The sequence below is a fragment of the Budorcas taxicolor genome, chromosome 8, assembly GCF_023091745.1.
Source record: "Budorcas taxicolor isolate Tak-1 chromosome 8, Takin1.1, whole genome shotgun sequence".
NCBI classification, from domain to species: Eukaryota; Metazoa; Chordata; class Mammalia; order Artiodactyla; family Bovidae; genus Budorcas; species Budorcas taxicolor.
In genome coordinates this window covers 78,095,074-78,111,988 of record NC_068917.1, presented here as the reverse complement: position 1 = coordinate 78,111,988, position 16,915 = coordinate 78,095,074, and the positions used below count along the sequence as shown (strand labels likewise).

Below are 16,915 nucleotides of genomic sequence, written 5' to 3'. Positions count from 1 at the left end.
CAGGCTCCTCCGTCCATGGGATTTTCCAGGCAAGAGTACTGGAGTGGGGGTGCCATTGCCTTCTCCATAAGATACTCTTAACTATTTTTCTGTTTCACTCTTAAGGTCCAGAACAGAAGTATGTACATGTTAGAGAGTTACAGCTGACTCTAGGTGGGAGAGAATAAAAGGTTTATAAGTACTGACCTTCAAAATTGCATAAAATGACCCAGAGTTTGGGATTTTATTTTTCTTTTTGAGATTATCCTCTCTCCCCGCATTTGTACTTAAATTTTTTGAAAGAAGATACAAAACTGCACTTGAGCTTTCTTTTATCACTATTTTATCTGACTTATTAGGGAGTAAGCTGGATAGGGTGTCAGAAAGGAGAAGGATATACTGCTTTGGAACTTCAGAGACTTAGGTGTTTTTATTTACTTATCTCACATACTAACCATAAGACCTTGGGGTATGATGTCACCAGATTTTCTGTAACCTGTAATCTGAGGAGAGTGGACAAGATGGGTGGGTAACAGAGTCAGTGGAAGGATGGTTCCAGTGATAAGAGGAAGTCAGAGTGAGTAACCTGTGGGCACCATACCTTATTTCGAACAGATCTGTCCTAGTTTTACATGTTTTATGTTACTAGAATTTTTGCTAAGAGTTTGTTGGGAGGAAAAAAAGGCTTCTAGAGCTAAAAGCTTTGTCTGGGGCAGCAGGCAGGATAGAAAGCCAGCCAGCTATCAGAGGGTGGATGACTTATATTCATATTCTAGCTGGGTTGACCTGTTGACCTTAGGTGAGGCATCTACCTTTCTTAGCCTCCTATTTTTCATCCCTAAAATGATTATCATAATAACCATCCTGCCTAACTGATGGGGTTTTTCGGTGCTTCAGGTGAGGTCTTAAGATGTAAGTCGCCTAATAAGCAGTTCAAATGCACACACATATAGGTAGTAATACTCTGCTGTGTAGGCTGTGTTGTATCACAATAGAATTACTGAAAAGAATTACAGTAGGGAATTTAGAAATCTTTTAAAAAAAATTTCCCAAAAACTTTAAACTTTTTATTTTCTATTGGGGTATATAGCCAATTAACAGTATTGTGGTTTCAGGTGAACAGTGAAGAGACTTGGCCATACATATACATATATCCATTCTCTCCGAAACCCCCTTCCCATCCAGGCTAGGACGTATCATTGATCAGAGTTCCATGTGCTATACAATAGTGGACATGTTCTTTTTCAGGAAATACCAAAATTACTTAAAAGTTTCTGACATTTACAAAGTAATAGTGATTGAATGGTGAGTTATCTAAAATGCAGATCCCGAGTTCCTTCTAGAGCTTAGGAGGAGAAAACAATGCAAGTTTTCTGTTCTCTAGCGGATAAGATAGGATTTCAGTGATAAATGTATAATAGTTCTTATTTACCTTGAACTTTATATTTTAAGGCTTTAGATCTTCTGTTACTACTTTTAATAGAATTACTCCTTAATTGCTTCTTTTTCTTAATTTAACTCATAAAAGATTCTTTAGCAAAAATAGATTCCGTGGAATTCTTAAGATACTATCTTGAAATAGAGTGCAGTGCATAGTATAAGCCTTTCTTGTTGAAACAGTGTAATGAATTTAGCACTTTTTGTTTTTATGGAAAGTGAACACCTAACTGCCTACTCTGCTCCTGCCTTAATATTAATGTCTGAGGAAGTCTGATTTTAAGTCTGAGGCACTTAGCATTGTTAAGAATAGCATTTTCATTAGTTTTCAACATTGTCATTAGATCAACAGTATTAACGTTTACAAGACCGTGCCCCATTTTGAAAATATAAGTCTGCCTTTCAGCAGTGTCAGTTGAGGTTTCAAGAAATTGTATCCTGTGCACCTTAAAACAATATGCATGAAACTCAAAATGATTATGTTCAGTGAAAAAAAAATCACAAAAAAGATTGTGTGTTTAAAAATTCCACTTAAAATTCTGGAAAATACAGCTTAAGCTATAATGACAGAAAACACACCTATGGTTGTCTAGGGACAAAAGTGAGTACTCAAGGAATTGATTACACAGGGATAGGAGCGAACTTTTGGGGTAATAGATATTGTCTTGATTTTGTGATGGAGTATATATATGACACACCTTATTCAGTTATTCAGTTTGAATATCCAGTTTATTATTTGTGTTACACCTCAATAATATTTTGATAAAAGCAGTAAGGAAATCCGTGACTAGTAAATCTATTACTAATAAAGAAAATACTAAAGCCACCTGTCTTTAGGAAAAGAGAATGTCAGTAATTTACCTTTTCAAACTTTTCCTACTCCTTTTTGGTGTTTATAGTAACATTAGTGGTAGTTTTTATAGGAGTTCTCATTTAGTATAATGTGAAGTAGAATAGTGAGACTGGGACTTAAACTATTATCTGACTTTACTTCACTTTCTTGTTGCCCTGATGTGGAATCCTTATTGTGGAATTATCCATCTAAAATTATCTTCACCTTAAGAAAATTACATGGCCATGATCACTTGTTTATTTCTTTTCCTTTAGACTGCCTTTTGGGTGAACTAGAAGAAGAGTACTGATGACTAAAAATTATCAGGAATTTGTTACATTGTTTGGTTTTATATTATATAAAATAAGATTAAAATGTTTTTAATCCTCTTGTTACAGCTTTCTGAAACAAAGGTCTTCACTTCCTCATCTGTTCCAGCAGAGAATCATGTCACACCTGGGCAAAGGTAAATGCTTTTCCCCACCTTTTTAAATTCAGAGCAGAATTAAAATTTCTTGCGGTAGGAGAGTGGTTTTCTTCTTTAGATCTCCCTATTTTTTACCCTTTTCTTGAATCTTTCTGTTTTTCTCTTTTCTATCTAAGACTTCTGTTTTATCCCTTATCTGGTAAGCTGACAGAGCCTCCATCATTTCCTAATTTGTTGTGTCTGTTGATGAATTAAAATAGCAGTTATGGGCTTCCCAGGTGGCTTAGACGATAAAGAATTGCCTGCCACTGCAGGAGACGTGAGTTTGACCCCTGGGTTGGGAAGATCCCCTGAATTAGGAGGTGGCAACTCACTCCAGTATTCTTGCCTGGAAAATTCCATGGACAGAGGAGCCTAGCAGGCTGCAGTCCAGGGGGGTTGCAGAGAGTCAGCGTGACTGAGTACGTGGTCACACACGGCAGTGATAACGTTAAATCTAACAATTTGTTTTTTACTTTCGTAAACATTTTTTTGACAGATAAACGTAATAGAAATCTCTTTTGGTTTCTTCATATAATGCCGTTTATTTAGATCTTAGGATAGTACAAAGTTGTCATTTTAAATGGGTTCTAATAGTTTTAATCTACTAATTTCGTAGATTACAGACAAGGAGGAGCTTTTGGGATGATAGAAACATTGTTAGAATGTGTGCAGAATTGAATTATTGAAGAGTATTTATTTACATTCTTGGATTTACAATAACTCTAAAAACCTTTGATTATGGTTTCAAAAAGTAGTGATCTAGAAGGATGAGAGCGTTGATATATATGATACCTGAGCATTGAAGGCAATTTTGAACCTAACATGCTCAATCTCTTGCTAAATGAGGTGGTGATAAGACTTCATTACAGGGAAATAAAAATCAAAGGTTATGTCTTGCAATATATTATTTTGTGACTTGCTCAGAATTTTTCCTTAAATGGATGTATCTTCTTCATTGTATTTAGTATTTGATGAATTGCATAGCATCATTTTCATTTAAAAAATAAGTGGACCTTTTAGACTCCACCAGAAAATTACTAGAGCTAATCAATGAATATAGTAAAGTTGCAGGATATAAAATCAACACACATAAATCCCTTGCATTCCCATACACTAATAATGAGAAAGTAGAAAAAGAAATTAAGGAAACAATTCCATTCACCATTGCAACGAAAAGAATAAAATACTTAGGAATATGTCTACCTAAAGAAACTAAAGACCTATATATATAGAAAACTATAAAACACTGATGAAAGAAATCAAAGAGGACACTAATAGATGGAGAAATACACCATGTTCATGGATCGTAAGAATCAATATAGTGAAATTGAGTATACTACCCAAAGCAATCTACAAATTCAGTGCAATCCCTATCAAGCTACCAGCGATATTTTTCACAGAACTAGAACAAATAATTTCAAGATTTGTATGGAAATACAAAAAACCTCGAATAGCCAAAGCAATCTTGAGAAAGAAGAATGGAACTGGAGGAATCAACTTGCCTGACTTCAGGCTCTACTACAAAGCCACAGTCATCAAGACAGTATGGTACTGGCACAAAGACAGACATATAGATCAATGGAACAAAATAGAAAGCCCAGAGATAAATCCACACACATATGGACACCTTATCTTTGACAAAGGAGGCAAGAATATACAATGGAGTAAAGACAATCTCTTTAACAAGTGGTGCTAGGAAAACTGGTCAACCACTTGTAAAAGAATGAAACTAGATCACTTTCTAACACTGCACACAAAAATAAACTCAAAATGGATTAAAGATCTACATGTAAGACCAGAAACTAAAACTCCTAGAGGAGAACATAGGCAAAACACTCTCTAGGGAACCCTCCTACACTGTTGGTGGGAATGCAAACTAGTACAGCCACTATGGAGAACAGTGTGGAGATTCCTTAAAAAATTGCAAATAGAACTACCTTATGACCCAGCAATCCCACTGCTGGGCATACACACCGAGGAAACCAGAATTGAAAGAGACACATATACCCCAATGTTCATCGCAGCACTGTTTATAATAGCCAGGACATGGAAACAACCTAGATGTCCATCAGCAGATGAATGGATAAGAAAGCTGTGGTACATATACACAATGGAGTATTACTCAGCCGTTAAAAAGAATACATTTGAATCAGTTCTGATGAGATGGATGAAACTGGAGCCGATTATACAGAGTGAAGTAAGCCAGAAAGAAAAACACCAATACAGTATACTAACACATATATATGGAATTTAGAAAGATGGCAATGACGACCCTGTATGCAAGACAGGAAAAAAGACACAGCTGTGTATAACGGACTTTTGGACTCAGAGGGAGAGGGAGAGGGTGGGATGATTTGGGAGAATGGCATTGAAACATGTATACTATCATGTAAGAATCGAATCGCCAGTCTATGTCCGATGCAGGATACAGCATGCTTGGGGCTGGTGCACGGTGATGACCCAGAGAGATGTTATGGGGAGGGAGGTGGGAGGGGGGTTCATGTTTGGGAACGCATGTACACCCGTGGTGGATTCATGTCAGTGTATGGCAAAACCAATACAGCATTATAAAGTAAAATAAAGTAAAAATAAAAATAAAAAAAATAAGTGGACCTGTTAAGGCTTATTTTTTCGACAGTAGTGCTGCAGTGTTCTTCATATATATATTTCATCAGTTGTTTGGAATAGAACTTCTGGTTTTTGTAGTTATGGAACTTTTGAGATGGGTCATATGTAATATAACTACCATGAATTTGTATCCCTGGAATTAGGTTATCATAAGCTAGAACATTCCTTAGGGTCCATAATACTGGATCCCATAACTGTTTCTCAGTTACGGGGACATGAGAGTGGGTAGTGTGTAAGGAGAGGAACTCAAGCCTAGGAACTTGGCTGTATATCACGAGTGAGTTTTGAATTATTTGACCTTCCAGAATCTGCCTCATTGGCATGGTGAGTTTCCCTTAGGAGAACTGCTTGGGAACTGCCCTTTAAAAGGATTTAATGGAGCAGATTACCATGTTAGGTCATTCTGTGGAGAAATTAGTAGTTCATTCTCATGTCAAGAAATATATTATCTGAAAGATCATTTCTTCCTCATGCTTTCAGGTTTTAAGGCCATGATTCCGAACTTGGAATCTCAGTCTTCCTAGGGACGTTATAGGAAGTCTAATTAACAGAGTATTTTAATATGTTGTGCATTTTCCCCCTAAATACTTACGAGCGAAATTATGAGATTTATATTAACCTAAATATATCATGGGATAGAATGCAAAACTTATAGGAATATTTATGGTAAATATCAAAACTGCTTGAATGGTCTAGCATGGCTTTGGTCCTCATTTCTCAAAAATATGGGTTTACTTTCCTTTGGGAAAGTTTAAGAGAGACTGGTTTTAAGTAATGAAGAGGGCCAAATATTCTAAAGGAAACAAGCCAAGAAAACTGTTGAGGTGTACTCTGTTGCTCCAGGTTTTCTAATCAGTTGTCATTGTGCCATTTCTGTGGAAACATCTCAGTGCACCTTTCTTTTCTCTTCTCTGCAAAGCCCTATTTGGGTCTCGGTGGCTTGGTGTGCCTTCTTGGTAGGGTAGGCATGTGGGGGGATGATTGATAATTTCCTTTTGCTGCTCTTAAACTCCAGTTTCCAAAGATTTTCCTCCCTGGGATTATTTTTAGCATGAACTTATTTATAGTGATTCATTTCTCAAGTTTATTTTTTGGCAAGATTTGCCTCTGACTCATTCTTTCATTTGCTTTTTGTCTGCTTAGTGTTGATCTGGTAGCCTTGCTCCAGAAGCCTGTTCCTCCCAGTCAAGCCCCAGAAGTCAACTCGTTTGAAATTTCTCAACAACAGAGCTTTGGCCAAGCCCTTGTCTTCACGAACTCTCAGCACAACAATCAGATGGCACCAGGGACTGGCAGCTCTGATGCTGTCAACTCCTATCCGCCTCAGAGTTTGGTAACTCACTTTTCTCTTAGTATGGGATTTTAAGGAATGGTCCCATGAATAAATGTATTCTTGAATGGCACTTGCCTTATCATTATTTTTTTGCATATAAAAATCTCTACACTAGATCTCAGTCCAGAAAACAATGATGTCATAATTTCCAAGCACATATCTGACAGTTCTGTGTAGAATTCAACCACTGAGTTTTCTGGATGAAGATAAAAAGTACTTCTTTATGATTAGTTGAATTATGAATTAGTTCAGTCATAATCAACTTAGGGATCCTTCTAGTAAGAAGGATGATTTTTTTCCTTGGGTTTGTTTCAGAGTCTGTCTCTATACTTAAGATGTTAAATTTTCATTTGTTTCCCAGTTTACTTAAATGCTAATGTTTGTCAGTATTGATTTGCTAATCTGCAAAAGCAGTTATTTCTAGATCTGCCTAGGTTCTTAAATTTTTAGCATTTTGGTTTTGTTATTCCAAACAGTTGTATAGTAGAGGCCCTTAAAAATTGAATATGCTTTTATTGGAATAGTGCCATCTGCTGCTGCATATATGACTTTGGCTTCTGTAACAGTTCAGCTCCCGGGTCTTCACTAGTGATCCAGTGGTTAAGGCTCTGTGCTTCCACTGCAGGGGTGAGGGTTCAGGGAACTAAGATACCTCATAGTTTGTAGCATAGACAAAAAAAGAGAACTAACTAATGTCAGAGAAAAGCTCAGGAACTGTTAGTGAAGCAAATGAAGATAACTGATGGGAGTAAAAAGCTTAGAGCGTAGAATGTGAAAGAATGTAGCTGCAGAATGGTAAACTCAGGTCTCCGTCCAAGTGTGGGCTGTTCTGAGTTGCAAGACTCAAGGTTGAAAGGACTATAGACACAAATCCATAGCTTTCACTAGTGATAAAACTTTGATTCATTCTTTGTTGTGTTTAATCTGAAATCTACAGTTGAAAAATGGCATTTCTTATTAATATGATCTATGATAATCACACACACACCCCACCCCCACACCCCTCACCCCACCCCCACACCCCCGCCTTGATTCAGAATTCTTTGCCATTCCCTAAAAACTGGAGGCTTGAATATGAGAACTTCTCATTGTCATCTTCTCTGCATAGTCATGTCATGCCAAGTATAACTAGCTTGGGAACTTGGCATTTTTAGCGTCATTGTTGATAGCGTTTGAGAGGGTGTCACTGCTTGAAGACGGACAGACCCAAGGCAGACTCTGCTTTGAGAGGGCCCATTAATACCCCTGAGTTTGATTGAAGAGTTCAGTCTGCCAATGGTACACTGATGTGATGTCCTTGCTGACTTGCTGGAATCATAGGCTACTTGAAAATGTAGATAGGACATGAGGGTTTTTATTTTAACAGCATCCTTCAGGCATGTTGCTTTTTGTCGTGAACAACATCTTGAGAAACCAGAGTACAAATTGTTTGTTTTGCATATGAGAGCAGTGATTCTCAGTGATACTATGCTTTTACTATCATTGGGAAACTTCAGTTATTACTATCTGGCATATTTAGTAATTATAAGATTAAGCCAGATTCTACACAAGACCGGTCAGGATCTTTGGCACTGGGAGTTGAGCATTTGTATGTGTTTATGTGAATGCATGTGCACAAGTGTACCCGTAGGCACATTTGTAAACTGTTCCCATTGATTGAAATGTGGAGGTGGAATTGAAGCCCTGTGCTAATAGGTATTACCTGAAGCAAGGCTTTAGTCATTGATGCAGTGATGTCATCCTGTTGTGAAACACACAGAAAGTGCGCTACAATTAAATTAGCTGATGCAGGGTAGAGATTGGAGAAGAAAAGAAGATGATGCCTGTTTTTGAGCAAGTAGGCTTGAGCTAGGTTTTGATGCATTTATAAGCGACATAGGAGTGGCGTAGTGGGTGGCATGAGCACAGAGTCAGGAGCAGTGGTAAGTAATGTTATCACAGCTGTTTTAATAGAAGCAGATTCTGTGTTTGAAGTGGAGTAATTGCCCACAGCCTGAAGTTTTTTGCTCACATTGGAGAATTTGGATATCTTTAAAAACAACTGGGACAGATAGTCCATGGCTTTGGAAATTGATACCAGAAATAATTGATTCAGCTTTCTAGATCAGGCCTCTTGATGGAATGTAGATCATTTCTATTTTTAACATTTATGGTGGTTGTGGATTTATATTTTGACTTAATCTTTTCAGTAATTTAATGATATTGATAAGTAAAAATGCACTTGACCTGCCACTCTTAGGTTGGCTGGTCATTTGCTCTGGAAGTCTATTTGGTGTACTTGGTCATCAGAACATCTTGAAATAAACACAGCAGTGTTCAGGGCATCTGCTCAGTACACACATATATCCTTGTAATTTAGTGTCTGATTCTGGAACACAAACCATTAAGTACTGTGATGTGCCTTTAACCTTACAGGATGATCTGATGGCTGATCTCTCTGTGACTAACCCTAGTAAAAACTTTGCAAAGTTAAAGATGATTACCATTCCACACTTAAGAAAATATTGTATTTTGTTTTTCAACCTTGTCTTTGTCATTTATTAATGATATTTCTCTCTACTTTAAAAAAAAGTAATGTGTTTCTAAGCTTAAATGATACCACTTTTTGAATAAAAATAAATTTCTTAAAATCTAGGAAACTTAAAATCTAGGGAAATTCCTCTTCCCTCAAAGCTCTCGTATCAGAAGCAGGAAGGATTGTTAGGTTTATTTAGTCAGATCTTGTTACTTGGTAATATTTTTGTGTAGTATTTATTCAGATGAGTCTTACTAATTCAGAATGTTCTAGGCTATAATTTTTAAAATCCTTGTGAAAATACAATGGCATGTAGAAATTCTGTATTGCTGAGGATTTTTGTTTTTCTTTCCCTTTAAAGTCATCAGTCCTTGGTTCAGGATTTGGAGAGCTTGCCCCTTCAAAAATGACGAACATCACCAGCTCCCAGATTTTGGACCAGTTGAAAGCTCCGAGTTTGGGCCAGTTTACCACCACCTCAAGTTCACAGCAAAATAGTACGAGTTCTCCCACAACCACTTCTTCTTGGGACCTCAAGCCTCCAGCCTCCCAATCCTCAGTCCTTAGTCATTTTGGTAAGTGTGCATTTTCTACGGTGGTTTGCCCCTAGTGAGGACATGCCAAACACTGGCAGAGTAGGTTGACTTTTCGACACTAATGTGGATTTGACCAGGCATATTTCTTTCTTTCTTTTTAATTAATTTTTTTATTGAAGGATAATTGCTTTACAGAATTTTGTTATTTTCTGTCAAACCTCAACATGAATCAGCCATAGGTATACAAATATCCCCTCCGTCTTCAACCTCCCTCCAATCTGCTACCCCATCCCACCCCTCTAGATTGATACAGAGCACCTGTTTGAGTTTCCTGAGCCATACAGCAAATTCCCATTGGCTATCTGTTTTACATATGGTAATGTAAGTTTCCATGTTACTCTTTCCATACATCTCACCCTCTCCTTCCCTCTCCTCATGTCCATAAGTCTATTCTCTTTGTCTGTTTCTCCATTGCTGCCCTGAAAATAAATTCTTCAGTACCATTTTCCTAGATTCCGTATATATGTGTTAGAATATGATATTTATCTTTCTTTTTCTGACTCATTTCACTCTGTATAGGTTCTAGGTTCATCCACCTCAACAGAACCGACTCATATATGTTCCTTTTTATGGCTGAGTAATATTCCATTGTGTATATGTACCACAACTACTTTATCAATTCATCTGTCAATGGACATCTAGGTTGCTTCTATTTCCTAGCTATTGTAAATAGTGCTGCAATGAACAGTGGGATACATGTGTCTTTTTCAGTTTTGGTTTCCTCAGGGTATATGCCTAGGAGTGGGATTGCTGGGTCATATGGTAGTTTTATTCCTAGTTTTTTAAGGAATCTCTCTAAGTCTTCCATAGTGGCTGTATCCATTTACGTTCCCACCAACAGTGCAAGAGCTTTCCCTTTTCTCCATATCCTCTTCAGCATTTATTGTTTGTAGACATTTTGATGATGGCCATTCTGACTGGTGTGAGGTGATATCTCATTGTGGTTTTGATTTGCATTTCTCTCATAATGAGCGATGTTGAGCATCTTTTCATGTGTCTGTTAGCCATCTGTATGTCTTCTTTGGAGAAATGTCTAAGTCTTTTTTCCCCTTTTTTGATTGGGTTGTTTGTTTCTCTGGCATTGAGTTATATGAGCTGCTTGTATATTTTAGAAATTAATCTTTTGTCTGTTGTTTCATTTGCTATTATTTTCTCCCATTTTTAGGGTTGTCTTTTCACCTTGTTTATAGTTTCCTTTGCTGTGCAAAAGCTTTTAAGTTTGATCAGGTCCCACTTGTTTACTTTTGTTTTTATGTCTGTTACTCTAAAAGATAGGTCATAGAGGATCTTGCTCTGATTTATGTCATCAAGTGTTCTGCGTATGTCTTCCTCTAAGAGTTTTATAGTTTCTGGTCTTACATTTAGGTCTTTAATCCATTTTGAGTTTATCTTTGTATATGGTGTTAGGAGGTATTCTGATTTCATTCTTTTACATGTAGCTGTCCAGTTATCCCAGCGCCATTTATTGAAGAGGCTGTCTTTGCCCCATTGTATATTCTTGCATCCTTTGTTAAAAATAAGGTACCCATAGGTGCATGGGTTTATTTCTGGGCTTTTCTTGTTTCCTTGGTCTGTATTTCTGTTTTTGTGCAAGTACCATACTGTCTTGATAACTGTAGCTTTGTAGTATAACCTGAAGTCAGGAGGGTTGATTCCTCTAGCTTCATTCTTCTTTGTCAAGACTGCTTTGGCTATTCAGGGGCTTTTGTGTTTCCATATAAATTGTGAAATATTTTGTTCTAGTTATGTGCAAAATGCCATTGGTAATTAGATAGGGGTCACATTGAATCTGTAGATTGCATTTGGTAGTATAGTCATTTTCATAATACTGATTCGTTCTACCCAGGAACATGGAATATCTATCCATCTGTTTATGTCATCTTTGATTTCTTTCAGTAGTGTCTTATGATTTTCTGTGTACAGTTCTTTTCTCTCCTTAGGTAAGTTTATTTCTAGATATTTATTTATTTTTGTTGCAGTGGTGAATGGGATTGACTCTTTAATTTCTCTTTCTGAGTTTTCACTGTTAGTATATAGAAATGCAAGTGATTTCTGTGTATTGATTTTGTGTCCTGCAACTTTGCTAAATTCACTGATTAGTAATTTTCTGATACTATCTTTAGGGTTTTCTATGTACAGTATCATGTCATCTGCAAATAATGAGTGTTCTGCCTATGTTTTCCTCTAAGAGTTGTATAGTTTCTGGTCTTAACATTTAGGTCTTTAATCCATTGTACTTCTTCTCTGATCTGGATTCATTTTATTTCTTTTTCTTCTCTGATTGCTGTAGCTAGGGCTTCCAGAACTGTTTAATAATAGTGGTGAAAGTGAACAACCTTGTCTTGTTCCTGATCTTAGGGGGAATGCTTTCAGTTTATCGTCATTGAGAATAATGTTTGCTGTAGGTTTATCATATCTGGCCTTTACTTGTTGAGGTAGGTTCCTTCTATGCCCATTATTTTGAGAGTTTTAATCATAAATGGGGTGCTGGATTTTGTCAAAGGCTTTTTCTGCATGTATAGAGATTAGCATATGGTTTTTATCTTTCAGTTTGTTAATACAGTGTATCACTGTTTAATTTGCATATATTAAAGAATCCTTGCATTCTTGGAATAAACCCGACTTGACCATGATGTATGAGCTTTTTGATGTGATGTGATGAAAAGAAACTATCCTAAGTTCTTTTCATTCTTTTTACTTTATTCTGTGCTTCAGAAGTTATTGTCACCATTTTATCTTCCACCTCACTGATTTATTCTTCTGCTTCAGATATTGTGCTGTTGATTCCTTCTAGAGTATTTTCGATTTCAGTAATTGTGTTGTTTGTTTGTATGTTTATTCTTTAATTCTTCTAGATCTTTGTTAATTGGTTCTTGCATTTTTCTCCATTTTGTTTTCTAGGGTTTTGATCATTTTTACTATCATTATTCTGAATTCTTTTTCAGGTAGTTTGCCTATTTCCTCTTCATTTATTTGGACTTCTGTGTTTCTAGTTTGTTCCTTCATTTGTGTAATATTTCTCTGCCTTTTCATTATTATTTTTTTAACTTAACTGTATTTGAGGTCTCCTTTTCCCAGGCTTCAATGTTGAATTCTTTCTTCCTTTTGGTTTCTGCCCTTCTAAGGTTGATCCAGTGGTTTGTGTAAGCTTTGTATAGGGTGAGATTTGTGCTGAGTTTTTGTTTGTTTGTTTTTCCTCTGATGGGTAAGATGCCTGAGGTGGTAATCCTGTCTGCTGATGACTGGGTTAATATTTTTCTTTTGTTTGTTGTTTAGAGGAGGCATCCTGCACAGGGTGCTCCTGGTGGTTGGGTGATGCCAGGTCTTGTATTCAAGTGGTTTCCTTTGTGTGAATTTTCACTATTTGATATAAACTGTGGAAAATTCTGAAAGAGATGGGAATACCAGACCACCTGACCTGCCTCTTGAGAAAGGTCTTGACCTGTATGCAGGTCAGGAAGCAACAGTTAAAACTGGACGTGGAACAACAGACTGGTTCCAAATAGGAAAAGGAGTACGTCAAGGCTGTATATTGTCACCCTGCTTATTTAACTTATATGCAGAGTACATCATGAGAAACGCTGGACTGGAAGAAGCACAAGCTGAAAACAAGATTGCCAGGAGAAATATCAGTAACCTCAGATATGCAGATGACACCACCCTTATGGCAGAAAGTGAAGAATTAAAGAGCCTCTTGATGAAAGTGAAAGAGGAGAGTGAAAAAGTTGGCTTAAAGCTCAACATTCAAAAAACGAAGATCATGGCCATCTGGTCCCATCACTTCATGGGAAATAGATGGGGAAACAGTAGAAACATTGTCAGACTTTATTTTTGTGGGCTCCAAAATCACTGCAGATGGTGATTGCAGCCATGAAATTAAGACGCTTACTCCTTGGAAGGAAAGTTATGAGCAACCTAGATAGCATATTGAAAAGCAGAGACATTACTTTGCCAACAAAGGTCCGTCTAGCCAAGGCTATGGTTTTTCCAGTGGTCATGTATGAATGTGAGAGTTGGACTGTGAAGAAAGCTGAGTGCCAAAGAATTGATGCTTTTGAACTGTGGTGTTGAAGAAGACTCTTGAGAGTCCCTTGGACTGCAAGGAGATCCGACCAGTCCATTCTAAAGGGGGTCAGTCCTGGGTGTTCATTGGAAGGACTGATGCTGAAGCTGAAGTCCAATACTTTGGCCACCTCATACGAAGAGTTGACTCATTGGAAAAGACTCTGATGCTGGGAGAGATTGAGGGCAGGAGGAGAAGGGGACGACAGAGGATGAGATGGCTGGATGGCATCACCGACTCTATGGACATGAGTTTAGGTGAACTCTGGGAGGTGGTGATGGACAGGGAGGCCTGGCGTGCTGCGATTCATGGGGTTGCAAAGAGTCAGACACAACTGAGCGACTGAAGTGATCTGAGGGTTAGTTCTCTGATTGTCTAGGCCCTTGGAGTCAGTGCTCCCACTCCAAAGGCTCAGGGCTTAATCTCTCCAAAGACCAGGCTAGGTCCAATCTACCAAGAGGAATTTCATCTGAAACGAAAGGGCCTTTACTTGAGTTCCAAAAGCCAGTGCACAAGAACACAACAGAGATCTCTGACTTAGCAGAAACTGGGAAGAAGTTATTACCACCAGCAAATGCCAAGATAAAGTCCCTCCACCTTTGGTCCACCTTGATAAGTCAGCCAGAGACTACCCCTCTGGTCCTGACCACTCACCGCCCCAAACCACAGCTACCCAGCACTCTTAGCCATTTTACCTGCCAGCCAATTCACAAGCGGGAGACTTTGTGAAAGTGAAGTGAAGTCGCTCAGTTGTGTATGACTCTTTGCGACCCCATGGATTATAGCCTACCACACTCCTCCATCCATGGGATTTTCCAGGCAAGAGTACTGGAATGGATTGCCATTTCCTTCTCCAGAGGATTTTCCTGACTCAGGGATCGAACCTGGGTCTCCTGCATTGTAGGTAGATGCTTTACCATCTGAGTCACCAGGGGCGACTTTGAGGTGAATGTCAATTGTTAGTTTTAATGGGTTCTGTCTTGACTAGGCATATTTCTTTTTAGTAGAACTTCTGCAGTTTCTGAATTAAATCCTTCAGCTTGGCATTGTATAAATATCTATATTTGTTTGTTAATATTAATAGTAGTAGTAGTCCATACCTTGAACAGATGTGCAAAAGCATGATAGTAGTCAAGCAGATATAAGGAAACAACACTTTGAATAAATACCTAGACAGATTTTTTTTTTTTGAGTTTTATTAGAATAAGAAGGTGGAATGTGGACAATACTTTAAGTCATATTCTCTGTTGCGTTCTGATTCTAACACATGTGTGTATCTGCCATGATTTTGTCTAGCCTTAATGTCTGTGGTTTGTATTATAAATATTTTCTAAGTTAGATGTTTTCCAAGCTGTACACCCATAGACTTTGTAACATTAACTCTCTATTTCCCTCCAATACACATGCCACAATAGCAGAGGTGTACTTTAACCATAGGGTTGGCTGTCTGGTTTATGTTTAGGGTATACTGAGAGACATGGAAATACATTTTTCTGCTGAATGAAATGGTTTACTGTTACAGGGGTACCTGAGACGACTCTTGGTTTGAAGTCTTTGTCTTTTTTACCAAAGCATTCATTAAAGACTCAACATCCAAGGGGGGACGTTTTTATTGGGGGACTGGTCACATGGGCACCCTCTACCTAGTATAAACCAAAATTGTAGAATCCCAGAAGGAGAGAGAACATTCAACATAAACCAAATTGTATAAATAATCGAGGTAAAGAGAGTCCCTTTTATCAGTTAGAGCATTGGCATCCTTTGGAACATACAAAAATTTTGTGTTTCTTGACAGAAGCTGATGTTTCTGATACAGGCCTCCTGTGTATGTTAACTTTTTCTGTGCCTTTAACTACTGAGTGGTATGAGCTTTTAGATCTGAGCATGCTATTCCCATATTCTTTGAAAGTCTGTCCTCTTTGTACTTTGCTCTAATATCAAGACGAAAAGAGATTCATCTATGATGGAAATAGACAAAGACCTTTGACTGGATTTGCCCGCTATTTGTGGAAGTACGGTCTTATTGGAACACGGCCATTTATTTACGTTTTATCTGTAACTACTTTCAGTCTGCAAAGGCAGAGTTGAATAGTTGCTAAGAGATGACCTTCAGGGCCTAAAATATTTACTGTCTGGTTCTTTGCAGAAAAAGATTCTCTGTATGATAGAGGTAGCACTCCAAATCCATGGTGGAAAGATGGTTTATTTCTCTTGGGTATCTAGCTGGAAAATGAAGTTGGATCCCTAACTCCTACTGTTCAGCAAAGTGCCAAATGGGTGAAAATACCTCAACATAGATAATGAATAACAATAACAGAAAAACATAGGAAGATTTTTATGTACGCTGTGTGAGGTAGACCCTACCTGTCTGGATGTAATAGGAAATATCATAACCAAATGAAAAAGGAGACAAACTATGAAAAAAAAATCATGTTATAGGCAAAGGGTGAAGTTCCTTAATATACAAAATATCAAGTCACTCTTTGAACCAGCAAGTCTGTTCTGGCAGTTGGTCCTGCAGCTGTGCTTACACTTGACCAAAATGTCTTACATAAAAATATATTTATTTGCAGTATTGCTTTTCGTATCAAGAAATTGGAAAACTTCAAAGTTTATTAACATAATACTGGTTTTAAAAATCAGAACTTGTGTATAATATCTGACTTTGTAATTATAAAAATGGAGCAGTTCTTCATGCATTAATGTGGCACAGTTTCTGAAAACTAAATACCTTTAATATTTTTATTCAAGAAACTGAGTACAAATGTCTGCTTCTGGGAACAGGGTGGAAGGGTGATTTTTATTCATCATGTATATTTTTGTATGTTTTGGATTTTGTAGTATCACATATGTTATTGAAATAGTAATTTTCAAAAGTTAATATAAAATATGAATACCCATTCTCCACCCCAGATGCTTTAGCATGAACTGAATCTCCTCTCTGCATAAGACATTAGCTACAAACTCATTCAGGTGTCCTTTTCCATTTGTCACAGGCCAGTTGTTAAAATATTATAGACACACGCACACACCATGTTTGGGATTGAGGTAGAAGATGGTTGG

The 16,915-nt window shown here is 37.5% G+C and overlaps 1 protein-coding gene and 1 non-coding gene across 2 annotated transcripts in view; both read left to right on the top strand.

The window, feature by feature from the left end:
- The window catches only part of UBAP2 (ubiquitin associated protein 2), a 114,013-nt gene that overhangs the window by 75,994 nt on the left and 21,104 nt on the right, over positions 1-16,915 (top strand). Inside the window, exons 10-12 of the mRNA XM_052644872.1 lie at positions 2,647-2,714; positions 6,489-6,678; positions 9,555-9,768. Coding sequence (XP_052500832.1) covers positions 2,647-2,714; positions 6,489-6,678; positions 9,555-9,768 — 472 coding nt within the window. The remainder of the gene's footprint in view (positions 1-2,646; positions 2,715-6,488; positions 6,679-9,554; positions 9,769-16,915) is intronic.
- LOC128052910 (small nucleolar RNA SNORD121A) lies at positions 6,800-6,880 on the top strand. Its single transcript, XR_008199869.1, has one exon. It is a non-coding gene; the product is annotated as a small nucleolar RNA SNORD121A (small nucleolar RNA).